The sequence below is a fragment of the Microcaecilia unicolor genome, chromosome 1 (genome assembly GCF_901765095.1).
Source record: "Microcaecilia unicolor chromosome 1, aMicUni1.1, whole genome shotgun sequence".
NCBI lineage: Eukaryota > Metazoa > Chordata > Amphibia > Gymnophiona > Siphonopidae > Microcaecilia > Microcaecilia unicolor.
This window is the reverse complement of record NC_044031.1, coordinates 373,532,252-373,545,128: the sequence shown is the minus strand read 5'-3', so window position 1 is coordinate 373,545,128 and position 12,877 is coordinate 373,532,252. Positions and strand designations below refer to the sequence as shown.

Below are 12,877 nucleotides of genomic sequence, written 5' to 3'. Positions count from 1 at the left end.
AAGACACAATCTATTTCCTACCCTAAATGAAAGTATTTGAGAACTCAAAATCAACATACAGACGTCTATCAAAATTCCAGACATGCACCCTTCTGCAGCCGAAGCGCCCACACCCAGCTCACCTGCACTTATTCTAGGGACCCACCTAGCCCTTTGCAGGGAGATTCAAATACAACCTGTAGGTTCTTCACATCACTTCATATCAAACTCCGGAGTAAAAAACAAAACTTTCCACAGTCCAGCTGCAGAAATAGCTCAGACTTTTTTTTTTCTTTCATTTTTTTTCTTCCCCCCCCCCCTTTTTTTTCTTTGATTAGTTTAGAGGGCTATTTAAGGCTAATTACACAGGGCAATCAGTCCCTGTTCGAGAGCACCAAAATGTGTATTTCCATCCCTTAGCCCCCCAGGGAGGGAAAACAGAGATAAGGAAGAGAACTTAGACTCCATTAGGCGCAGCCAGTAAATTACCTTTTATTAGCACCTCACAGAGCCAAAAAAAATACAAACAAAAGTTCTCTCCCTGAAGCAGGTTGTCAGTCAGCAAATGCGCATCCTGAAAGACAAGGACTGCACTGGTCACACCTCCCGGACATCACATATCCTATATAATAATTCTCACCTCCAACAGGATGTGCTTGGGACCGTGCCTGCCGGAAGTGGTCTGCTAGGCAGGCAAGCACTGACCTCAGTGACCTCAGTGACAGACAATTTGGCAAAGCAAAACAATCTGAGTGCTGGCCATTAGGACACAGGGTTGATAGGAGAGTTTTAAAAGACTGAAGGAACCGAAAGTGTTAAATGGGGGGAGTGGAGGAGTGGGGGAGTTCTGAACCACTGAAAGACATGAACATTTGGGAAAGGAAAACAATCTGAATGCTGGCCATTAGGACACAGGGTAGATAGGAGAGTTTTAAAAGACTGAAGGAAACGAAAGTGTTACACTGGAGAAGGGGGGGGGGGGGAGTTGTGAATGACTGAAAGACATGCAAATTTGGGACAGGAAAACAATCTCAATGCTGGCCATTAGCACAAAGGGTACATAGGACAGTTTTAAAAAACTGAAGGAACCAAAAGTGTTCAGGGGGGGGGGGGGGCAAGTTCTGAATGAATGAAACAAATGAAAATTTACGAGAGGAACACAATCTGAATGCCGGGCATTTGTACACAGGGTAGATAGGACACTTTAAAAAAAAATGAAGGACGTGAAAGTATTACATCTTGGGGGAGGGGTGAGGAGGAAATCGGTGGGGTATCCGGATACTGGGCGTTAGGGCCATGGGGGTACATAGACTTTTGAAAGCCTTAAGGAACCCAAAGTGTGGGAAGGAGGAGGAAAAGGAGGGGAGGGAACGGGGTGAGGGACATTAGGAACAGGGGAGGGGGCCCTGTCACACACTCTCATTCTCACACACACACACTGTCACACAGACAGTCTCACTCTGTCACACACCCGCACATTCACTCTGGCTCTCTCTCTCAAACATACACACTCCCAGGAAAACCTTGCTAGCGCCCGTTTCATTCGTTCCAGAAACGGGCCTTTTTTTACTAGTATGTATATATATATATATATACACTGTTGCAAATTCCATTTCTCATAAATCATGTGATTTCCCATAAACTAGCACCATTAGGTTGCCTTATACCATATATGGATTATTCCTGTATTCTATCAGTCTCTCCTGATGTGTTTGCACGTGAACAGTTTGTGGCCATTGGTTAGTCAGTTATCAGTATAGCATGCAGTTAGTCACAGAGCAAAAAATTACATAGAACAATACCCTTGTGTCCTCTCTCTATCTCCCTTAGCCCTTACACTGTGTCCTCAGCCTGTTAGCAACTGCCAAGGTTACCTTATATGAAAGGCATGATCTCAGCTCCCAGCTCCTGAGAAAAACACTGTATGTTGCAAAGATAACTTGTTAGGCCATCTTGTGAGAACCAAACTGACAGGCCCCAGTAGTAGGCTTGGCCCTTAGCAAGAGGCGTAATATAGGAAGGAATATACAAGGTACTGGAAGCAGGCTGTCATTTAAAGGACTCCATTTGCAAGATTTACAGACTGCTGAATGGCAAGGGAAAAGAGAAACACAGATACATGCAGAATTGGGAGGATGACTTAGGCAAGTTTTAAATAAGGAATCATTGAGAACCAAAGGCCAGATCTGTACCAGATTTTGATATCACTAGTATTACACACCTGTGTGATTAAGAGAAATGTTTAGGACTGTGAGTGATAAGTGCTGGAGAGTATGTGGGGCTATAAGAACATTTGTTCATATCTGGTGGACGTGCCTGAATATACAGCCTTTCTGGGAGGGAGTCCTACACTTCTTAGGCAGAGAAATGCAAATGCCCATTCCAAGATCAATGGAGGTAGTTTTCCAGAACACCAGGGTGGAGGGTATAGAAGGGACCATTGATAAATTCAGAGAACTGGGGGATACGGCTACAACATAGTAGATAACGGCAGATAAAGACCTGCATGGTTCATCCAATCTGCCCAACAAGATAACTCATAGCATAAGGTGTGATGTGATACTACATATATATACTTGATCTTTATTTGTCTACGAGTGGAGGAGTAGCCTAGTGGTTAGTGCAGTAAATTTTGATCCTGGGGAACTGGGTTCAATTCCCACTACAGCCAGGGCCGGTCTTAGCAAGTACGGGGCCCTATGCAGACCAATTTGGTGGGGCCCCATCTTAGCCGCGCCCCACCGTAGTCCCGCCCCCACTGTAGCCCCGCCCCTACCCTAGCTCCACCCCATTGATAAGATTATTCCATTTTTAGAACATTTTTTATTTATGAAATTTCAAATAAAGACAAATGAAGCTAAACTTGTACAAAAAAACTGATTGAAATAATAAGCACAATGCTATCATGAAACCTCCCCTCCTCAGAAATTATTCAGTTCAAGTCCACTACAATTAGTAGTTCCAATTCTTATAACAAAGGAGAATAAAGGAAAAATATTAAGAAAAGATTCAGTACTTTCAAATTCCCCTACTACTCTGTAACCCATATATGCAATAAAATAAAATTGAAATGAAAAGATATACAATAAAATAAAGTGATGTGTGAAATATAATGTACAATATAAAAACATATAGACCACCAAGGTATTAAAATTGTTTTAAAATATATACCACAGCTCTCTGACTCAAGAAGACTCCGACTCTGTCATCCATAATTGTCTGACAACACACGGAAACAAAATAAGTAAAAACAAATTGTCACAATTAATACCTTATACACCAATATACCAGCCATACGGAAAATGCAGACCGTCAACAATATGAAGCTAGCAAAGGATCATAATATCACAATTCTCATGTAGAGCCACAAAACAACCTTTTAGAGGCAGTGTGTCATGATTTAGGCTCTACACCCTTTCTGATGTTTGGTGCCACCTTAGTAAGGCCAACACACAATCTCTCCACTGCAAAACACTATACACAAACTTGTGCAAAAACACACTCATAACCTTAACAAACCATAAACAGCACTAATTCCAAGGACAGAACGAACTACAACCTTATGCGTGGCATGGAAAGGCAACTGTAATTACACCTGGCTCTAAAACACCAGTGCACAACCTAGTGAAAAAAAAACAAACAAAAAGGGATTCAAACTATACGCTAGCAGAATACTGCACCTTCCTTGATCACACCTGAAAAACACATGAAGGCAAAATACTGAACTGGAAAGTTACCTCAAGAAGTCAGACTCAGCATGCAGCAATACTACAAAAATTGAAATGTACATGAAAAATATCACAGATGCACATTTCCAAAAACTGACATATTCCAATTAATAAATCCTGAATAAAATAGTTTTTTCTACCTTTGTTGTCTGGTGACTTTGTTTTTCTGATCATGCTGGCCCAGTATCCGATTCTGCTGCTATCTGCCCTCTTAATTCCGTTTCCAGGGCTTCCTTTCCATTTATTTCTTTAATTTCCGCCTTTCTTCTTCATTTCTTGCCCTACATCAGTAAGTAAAAGCTGGGTCCTCCGCAGACTTGACTGTCCAGTGGATCTAGCTTCTGCCTATTTTCTATATCCATGTGCACTTTTTCTCTTCTCTTCCTTTTCCCTCACCTCATCTCCTTCCTCACTCTTCCCTCGCCTCCAACCATGTCCAGCATTTCTTCTCTCTCCTCCATCCACCCATGTCCAGCGACCCTCCTGTCCCCCCTGCCATCCATCTATGTCCAGCAACCTCCCCTGTCCCCTCTGCCCTCCCCTGCCATCCACCTATGTCCAGAAACCCCCCTCCCATGCCATCTACCCATGTCCAGAAACCCCCTCCCCTGCCATCCATCCATGTCGTGACCCTCCTGTGCCCCCTGCCCTTCTCTGCCATCCACCTATGTCCAGAAACCCCCCTCCCCTGCTATCCCCCCATGTCCAGCGACCCTCCTGTGCCCCCCTGCCCTCCACCTATGTCCAGAAACCCCCCTCCCCTGCCATCCACCTATGTCCAGTGACCCTCCTGTGCCCCCTGCCCTTCTCTGCCATCCACCTATGTCCAGAAACCCCCCTCCCCTGCTATCCCATGTCCAGCGACCCTCCTGTGCCCCCCTGCCCTCCACCTATGTCCAGAAACCCCCCTCCCCTGCCATCCATTCATGTCCAGCGACCCTCCTGTGCCCCCTGCCCTTTTCTGCCCTCCACCTATGTCCAGAAACCCCCTCCCCTGCCATCCACCCATGTCCAGCGACCCTCCTGTCCCCCCTGCCCTCCCCTGCCATCCACCCATGTCCAGCGACCCTCCTGTCCTCCCTGACCTCCCCTGCCATCCACCTATGTTCAGAAACCCCCCTCCCCTGCCATCCACCCATGTCCAGCGACCCTCCTCCCTGACCTCCCCTGCCATCCACCTATGTCCAGAAAACCCCTCCCCTGCCATCCACCCCTGTCCAGCGACCCTCCTGTGCCCCCTGCCCTCCACCTATGTCCAGAAACCCCCTCCCCTGCCATCCACTCATGTCCAGCGACCCTCCTGTCCCCCCTGCCCTCCCCTGCCATCCACCTATGTCCAGAAGCCCCCCTCCCCTGCTATCCCCCCATGTCTAGCAACCCTCCTGTGCCCCCTTCCCTCCCCCCATGTCCAGCGATGCGACTCTCCTTGTTCCCCTGCTCCCCCTCCCTCCAGCCACCTGTGCCCCCCTCCCGTCTGAGCCCCCCCCCCTTCCCCGACCCGCCAAACGACCCTCTTCTACCACCCGACCCACCGGCACCTCACCTGACCCAGCATTCTTTAAAAATCTACAAGCGGCGGTGCCTCGCGTCTGTAAAAGAAGAAAAATCGCTTCGTCCATTGGCCGGCCTTCCCTCATGTCCCGCCCTTGCGGAAGTTACATCAGAGGGCGGGACATGAGGGAAGGCCCGTCAATGGATGAAGCGATTTTTCTTCTTTTACAGACGCGAGGCACCGCCGCTTGTAGATTTTTAAAAAATGCTGGGTCAGGTGAGGTGCCGGTGGGTCGGGTGGTAGAAGAGGGTCGTTTGGCGGGTCAATGGATGAAGCGATTTTTCTTCTTTTACAGACGCGAGGCACCGCCGCTTGTAGATTTTTAAAAAATGCTGGGTCAGGTGAGGTGCCGGCGGGTCGGGTGGTAGAAGAGGGTCGTTTGGCGGGTCGGGCAAGGGGGGCTCAGACGCCTGGAGTGTGGAGCAGGGGAACGAGGACTGGAGAGTTGCGTTGCTGGGCATGGAGGGCAGGCGAGCAGTGGCGGTGGTCAGAGAGGCGAGGCAGACTTGAGGCGCGGCGCGGGGCCCCCTTAGGTGCGGGGCCCTATGTGGCGGCCTCGGTCGCCTCTGCCTAAGACCGGCCCTGACTACAGCTCCTTGTGACTCTACACAAGTCACTTAACTCTCCATTGGCCCAGGTACAAGTAAGTACCTGTATATACCATGTAAACTGCTTTGAATGTAGTTGCAAAAACCACAGAAAAGGCGGTATATCAAGTTCCATTCCCTTTCCCATTTCAGAGCACAGACTGTAGAAGTCTGCTCAGCACTGGCCTATCTGTCTAGTTACTGAAGCTGAATCTGTCCAGCCATGATCAGGGCACAGACCATAGAAATCTGCCCAGCATTGGCTTTGCTTCCCAATTACTGGTGTTGACATCTAATCACCATTAAGCTTGTTTGCTTCCATGCCTTCTATACAATGTTGGTGTTGGCCACTTGAAAGAAACAATCTCAGGCCCCAACTTTGGAAGAGGTCCAGATTACGTTGGGCCATATTTCCAAAATGTACAGGTTGGCAGTCATAACAGGTCATTTCAATTTAAGGGACTATTATGGTCTTAATATTTATGGGGGTTGAATAAGTAGGTGATGAATGCTCAAGGGTTTATGTGGGGGAGGTGTAGGGGGTATAGTTCTGTCACAACTTTATTTATGCATCACAGAACATAGCCTGACCAAGCTTAGACTGCAGGCCTGTGCCATCAAATGGACTCTCTGTGTCGAAGAATGTTACACGGCAAAGCATAAGCCAAGGACAGAGTGACTCAGCTAAAATCCAGTCTGGAAGATTCAACGCATCCTCAAGATAGGGGCTTTGCATTCTATTTCAGGGTATCTGAGGCGGATGCTGAAATCACCCACGGTACGAAACACCCACGTTAGCCAATTTCTGCATATATTCAGTGGCACTAGCCAGTTAAGTGCCGCTGAATATCGGTGATTAGTCACAAACTGTTTAAGAGGGCAGGAGCCTCTCCTGCCCACTTTAATCATTTTGAATATCGGCCGGTGTATATCTTGTACTAAGCAAAAGAAAAATGAAAGATGATTTTTCTCATTAAAAAAAAAGTGAAAATGTATGGATATTCTTTACTCAGTTTTAATTTTTCTTTCTCTGCATAGGTTCTAAAGATCTACGGAAGTACTCATGTCCAATTTATAAGAAGCCAGTCCGTACAGACCTAAATTATATTGCTGCTGTTGACCTTAAAACTGTCCAGTCGCCAGAGCACTGGATACTGCGTGGTGTTGCACTTCTCTGTGATGTCAAATAACGTCATGTCCCTTCTCATGCTGGAATTTCTATGTATATATCTATTTATAATATGGAAAACCCAGGGGTAAAGGTACTGCAATATAGTTGCAAACTCTACACAATGTATTATCATAACACAACTCTTTATTAATACTCAAATTGTTCATTCATCACTTCATTGTAAAACATAAACCTGAAACACATAATATTTAAACTCACTCATCAATCACACAAAAACCATACTCTTTCACTTCACATCCTAACTCATACACTCTACGTACAAAATCATACATTCTCTATTCAACCTTTATACAAAATACTTTTTTCAATATTCTGACTTCCACTAAGTTCCCATAGGCTGCATAAATCATGAAATCTGTGTGACAATAATCTGTCTCCGCATAAATAAACCACAGCTTGGTATACCTTCTTTGCTAGACACATCACATGCTTATAACTGTTCAAACCATTGTCCCAGTTCTTTACACAAATACATCTATATATTAGCAGGATTTTCTCCTGACAGTTATTGTAGTCAATCGATTCAGTTCCAATTGTTAACCACTCTTTTCACATTCAGTGAACTGTTATATACTCATCAAGCAGCGTACGAGGCTGGAAACCCATCAGCTCACGCTTGTACTTCAATGGATCCTCTGACCCTCTTGTCATAAACTCATATCCATATGCTCTTTTTGATCTTGCATGACCCTCCTACTATACACAACCTTCCAAACGCACTTTTGTACTTTGTTTCTTTTAGTTGTTCCTTCCACCATGCTTAAATATTTATATACATCTTCCTATTCAAGTTCCTTTATCTCACAGTGTTCAATCAGAGATATTTTCAGTTTTGCTCAACTTTCACCTAAGGAAAGCACCTTAGCACATTTGTCCATATTTTTCTCCAAGGTGGATTCTTTCATGTTTTCTTAGATCAGATATGCTGTGGAAACATTTATTACATTCCTATATGATTCTCTCCAATGTGGATTCTTTCATGAATTTTGAGTTGACTTTTTTGATTGAAGCTTTTACCACATTCAGAACATGTAAATGGTTTTTCTCCAGTGTGGATTCTTTCATGAATTCTGAGTTTATATTTTTCATTGAAGCTTTTACCACATTCAGAACATTTATATGGTTTTTCTCCAGTGTGGTTTCTTTCATGTTTTCTGAGTTGACGTTTTTCATTGAAGCTTTTACCACATTCAGAACATTTATACGGTTTTTCTCCAGTGTGGTTTCTTTCATGATTTCTGAGCTGACGTTTTTGATTGAAGCTTTTATCACATTCAGAACATTTAAATGGTTTTTCTCCAGTGTGGCTTCTTTCATGAATTGTGAGTTCACTTTTTCCATTGAAGCTTTTACCGCATTCAGAACATTTAACTGGTTTTGCTCCAGTGTGAATTCTTTCATGAACTGTGAGTTCATTTTTTGATTTGAAGCTTTTACCACATTCAGAACATTTATATGGTTTTTCACCAGTGTGGATTCTTTCATGAATTTTGAGTTGACTTTTTTGATTGAAGCTTTTACCACATTCTGAACATTTGTTTGGTTTTTCTCCAGTGTGGATTCTTTCATGAATTCTGAGGTTCTTTTTTGCATTGAAGTTTTTACCACATTCAGAACATTTAAATGGTTTTTCTCCAGTGTGGATTCTTTCATGAATCGTTAGATTGCTTTTTGTTTTAAAGCTTTTACCGCATTCAGAACATTTAACTGGTTTTTCTCCAGTGTGGATTCTTTCATGAATTGTGAGTTCATTTTTTGATTTGAAGCTTTTACCACATTCAGAACATTTATTTGGTTTTTCTCCAGTGTGGATTCTTTCATGAATTCTGAGTTTACATTTTTCATTGAAGCTTCTACCACATTCAGAACATTTATACGGTTTTTCTCCAGTATGGATTCTTTCATGTATTCTGAGTTGACATTTTTGATTAAAGCTTTTATCACATTCAAAACATTTATACGGTTTTTCTCCAGTGTGGATTCTTTCATGTATTCTGAGTTGACATTTTTGATTAAAGCTTTTATCACATTCAGAACATTTATACGGTTTTTCTCCAGTGTGGTTTCTTTCATGAATTCTGAGTTGACATTTTTCATTGAAGCTTTTACCACATTCAGAACATTTATATGGTTTTTCTCCAGTGTGGATACTTTCATGATTTCTGAGTTGACGTTTTTGATTGAAGCTTTTATCACATTCAGAACATTTAAATGGTTTTTCTCCAGTGTGGCTTCTTTCATGAATCGTGAGTTCACTTTTTCTATTGAAGCTTTTATCGCATTCAGAACATTTAAATGGTTTTTCTCCAGTGTGGCTTCTTTCATGAATCGTGAGTTCACTTTTTCTATTGAAGCTTTTACCGCATTCAGAACATTTAACTGTTTTTTCCCCAGTGTGGATTCTTTCATGATTTCTGAAGTTACCTTTTTGGTTGAAGCTTTTACCGCATTCAGAACATTTATATGGTTTTTCTCCAGTATGGATTCTTTCATGAATTCTGAGTTTATATTTTTCATTGAAGCTTTTACCGCATTCAGAACATTTATACGGTTTTTCTCCAGTGTGGTTTCTTTCATGATTTCTGAGTTGACGTTTTTGATTGAAACTTTTATCACATTCAGAACATTTATACAGTTTTTCTCCAGTGTGGTTTCTTTCATGAATTGTGAGTTCACTTTTTCTAGTGAAGCTTCTACCACATTCAGAACATTTATATGGTTTTTCTCCAGTGTGGATTCTTTCATGAATTGTGAGCTCATTTTTTGATTTGAAGCTTTTACCACATTCAGAACATTTATTTGGTTTTTCTCCAGTGTGGATTCTTTCATGAATTCTGAGTTTACATTTTTCATTGAAGCTTTTACCACATTCAGAACATTTATAGGGTTTTTCTCCAGTGTGGATTCTTTCATGAATTCTGAGTTTACATTTTTCATTAAAGCTTTTACCACATTCAGAACATTTATACGATTTTTCTCCAGTGTGGTTTCTTTCATGATTTCTGAGTTGACGTTTTTGATTGAAGTTTTTATCACATTCAGAACATTTATACAGTTTTTCTCCAGTGTGGTTTCTTTCATGATTTCTGAAGTTACCTTTTTGGTTGAAGCTTTTACCACATTCAGAACATTTATATGGTGTTTCTCCAGTATGGATTCTTTCATGAATTCTGAGGTTATTTCTTGGTTTGTCTCGTCTCTGAAATTTTATTTGTCCCGTCTGGTTTGACTTCCTAGAGAACATTTCTTCAAGTGTAGTGCTCTGACAGAGTCTTTTGTTGCGGATTCTTTGCCTTTGTCTGAGATTTGGCCAGTGGGTGGAATTTCTCTCTTCTTCAATACATACATTCGAGCTCTCTCCTTTTGGGGTATTTTCTTGCAAGCTTACACTACTAATACCTCCCACACTATCAGCTGAAGGATCAGGGCTGTTTCTGGAGGGGTCTTTTTCTTTACATTCCTCCTTCTGTTCTCCATCGCACCCTTTCATTCTCTTATTCCCAAGTCCATCATCTGCAGGATAAAAATGAAAGTATGTACATAAATTATACAGCTATTTAGTAAGACATATATAGGCAAATATCCCATCATAAGTATTTAAAGTCACTTGCTGGTAGACAAGTGTAGGTGAGCAATGGCACATGAAGAGACATAAACAGACCATCTTGATCTCATCTGTTGGTTCTGACATTTCATCCTCCCCTGCAGTCTCTACAGTGATTCCCTTCACTCTGATTATATTCACTAACCAAAAACTCAATGTGAAAATTTAGAAATACTACACAGCACATAGCAATGATTTTTTTGACATAGGAATTCCTTGCTCACCACTCTTGGTCACTGAAAGGAACCTCTTCCATTTTCAGGATCTCTACTATGGGTTCAGTGGCATAGGTGTGACTATGGGGGTTGAAATGCCCCTCCCCCTTGCAACCATAGTGAAAGCTAGTGCCAAACCTGCACATCTCCTTACTTCCCTCCCTGCAGTCCCTCCAAACTTACAGAGTTTGCCAATACTACTGGCCCAGCACAAATTACAAAAGGCTCTCTCCAGCCAGCCCCAGGGTCCTTTCCTCTGTTGCAACTGCCGCATGGGAAGGAGGCAGCAGAGGGAAAGCCTTGGAGCCACTGGAAGGAGTCTGTTGGAATCACTGCCAGTAATGCCAGCAAACTCTGTAATTTTGTAGGGCCTGTGGGAAGGAAGGACAGACAGGGAAATAAAGTGATGCCAGACCCACAGGGGGAGGGGAGAAGCTACAATTGCATGTATGGAAGGAGAGGATAGGGAAAGGGAATAGCACTTGAGATACCACTTTTCTGTGGGTTACAAAGAAGTTTACACATTATATTCAGATACTTATGCTGTACCTGGGGCAATGGGGGTTAAGTGACATGCCAAGGGTTACAAGCAGCAGTAGTGGCGATTGAACTCAGTTTCCCAGATTCTCAGGCACTGCAGTAACTACTAGGCTACTCCTCCACTATAAAGCTGTCCATGGATAGAAAGGAGGGAAAGGGAAGGAGGGGGAGGGAAAGGGAAGGGACAGGGGGACATGGTGCCCATGGATGGAATGGAGAGGGGAGAAGCTGCACACGGATGGAAAGGAAGGGAAGGGAAAGAAGAGGGGGACATGCTGCCATATGGACAGAACGGAGAGGAGAGGGGACATGCTGCACATACATGGAATGAGGGAGAGAAGGGAAATACTGCACATGGATTGAAAAGGGGAAGATATTCCACACCAGACATCACCGCGGAGACCCAGGCCAAGGTATCGGCCTGCTTATCCGACATTGCTGCCTGGATGTCCAACCGCCACCTGAAGCTGAACATGTCCAAAACCGAGCTCCTCGTCTTTCCACCTAAACCCACTTCTCCTCTTCCTCCACTCTCTATCTCAGTTGATAACACCCTCATCCTCCCCGTCCCATCTGCCCACAACCTCGGAGTCATCTTCGACTCCTCCCTCTCCTTCTCTGCGCATATCCAACAGACTGCCAAAACCTGTCAATTCTTCCTCCAACATCAGCAAAATTCGCCCTTTCCTTTCTGAGCACACCACACGAACTCTCATCCACGCTCTCATTACCTCTCGCCTTGACTACTGCAACTTACTCCTCACCGGCCTCCCACTTAGCCATCTATCCCCCCTTCAATCTGTTCAGAACGCTGCCGCACGTCTTATATTCCGCCAAAACCGATATACTCATATCACCCCTCTCCTCAAGTCACTTCACTGGCTTCCGATCAGTTACCGCATACAATTCAAGCTTCTCCTCCTCACCTACAAATGCACCCGGTCTGCGGCTCCTCACTACCTCTCTACCCTCATCTCCCCCTATGTTCCCACCCGTAACCTCCGCTCACAGGACAATTCCCTCCTTTCTGTACCCTTCTCCACCACTGCCAACTCCAGGCTCCGCTCATTCTGCCTTGCCTCACCCTATGCCTGGAACAATCTTCCTCAACCCCTACGCCAAGCCCCCTCCCTACCCATCTTCAAATCTCTGCTTAAAACTCACCTCTTCAATGCTGCTTTCGGCACCTAACCTTTCGAGAAACCCCCTCCCTACCCATCTTCAAATCTCTGCTTGAAACTCACCTCTTCAATGCTGCTTTCGGCACCTACCTTTCGAGAAATATAGTATGCCCTATCAGATCGACTCTACACTTGTCTTTTAAAACAATTTTTATTGAACAAACAATAAATCATTACAACCATGAGTCTGTGTAAATTTTTCATTTTTTCTTCCCCCCTTTAACCCCTCCCTCCCCCCCAATACCACTTGTCTTATCTTTCTTTGTTATAGTATCATTTCTTCTTGTATATTAACAATT

General features: G+C 43.6%; 1 protein-coding gene across 1 annotated transcript; it reads right to left on the bottom strand.

The window, feature by feature from the left end:
* Positions 1-7,221: 7,221 nt before the first annotated feature.
* LOC115474470 (zinc finger protein 845-like) lies at positions 7,222-10,460 on the bottom strand. The gene has a single exon (XM_030209950.1). It carries the CDS (start codon positions 10,280-10,282, stop codon positions 7,979-7,981), a length of 2,304 nt encoding a protein of 767 aa, XP_030065810.1. The 5' UTR covers positions 10,283-10,460; the 3' UTR covers positions 7,222-7,978.
* Positions 10,461-12,877: the final 2,417 nt, after the last annotated feature.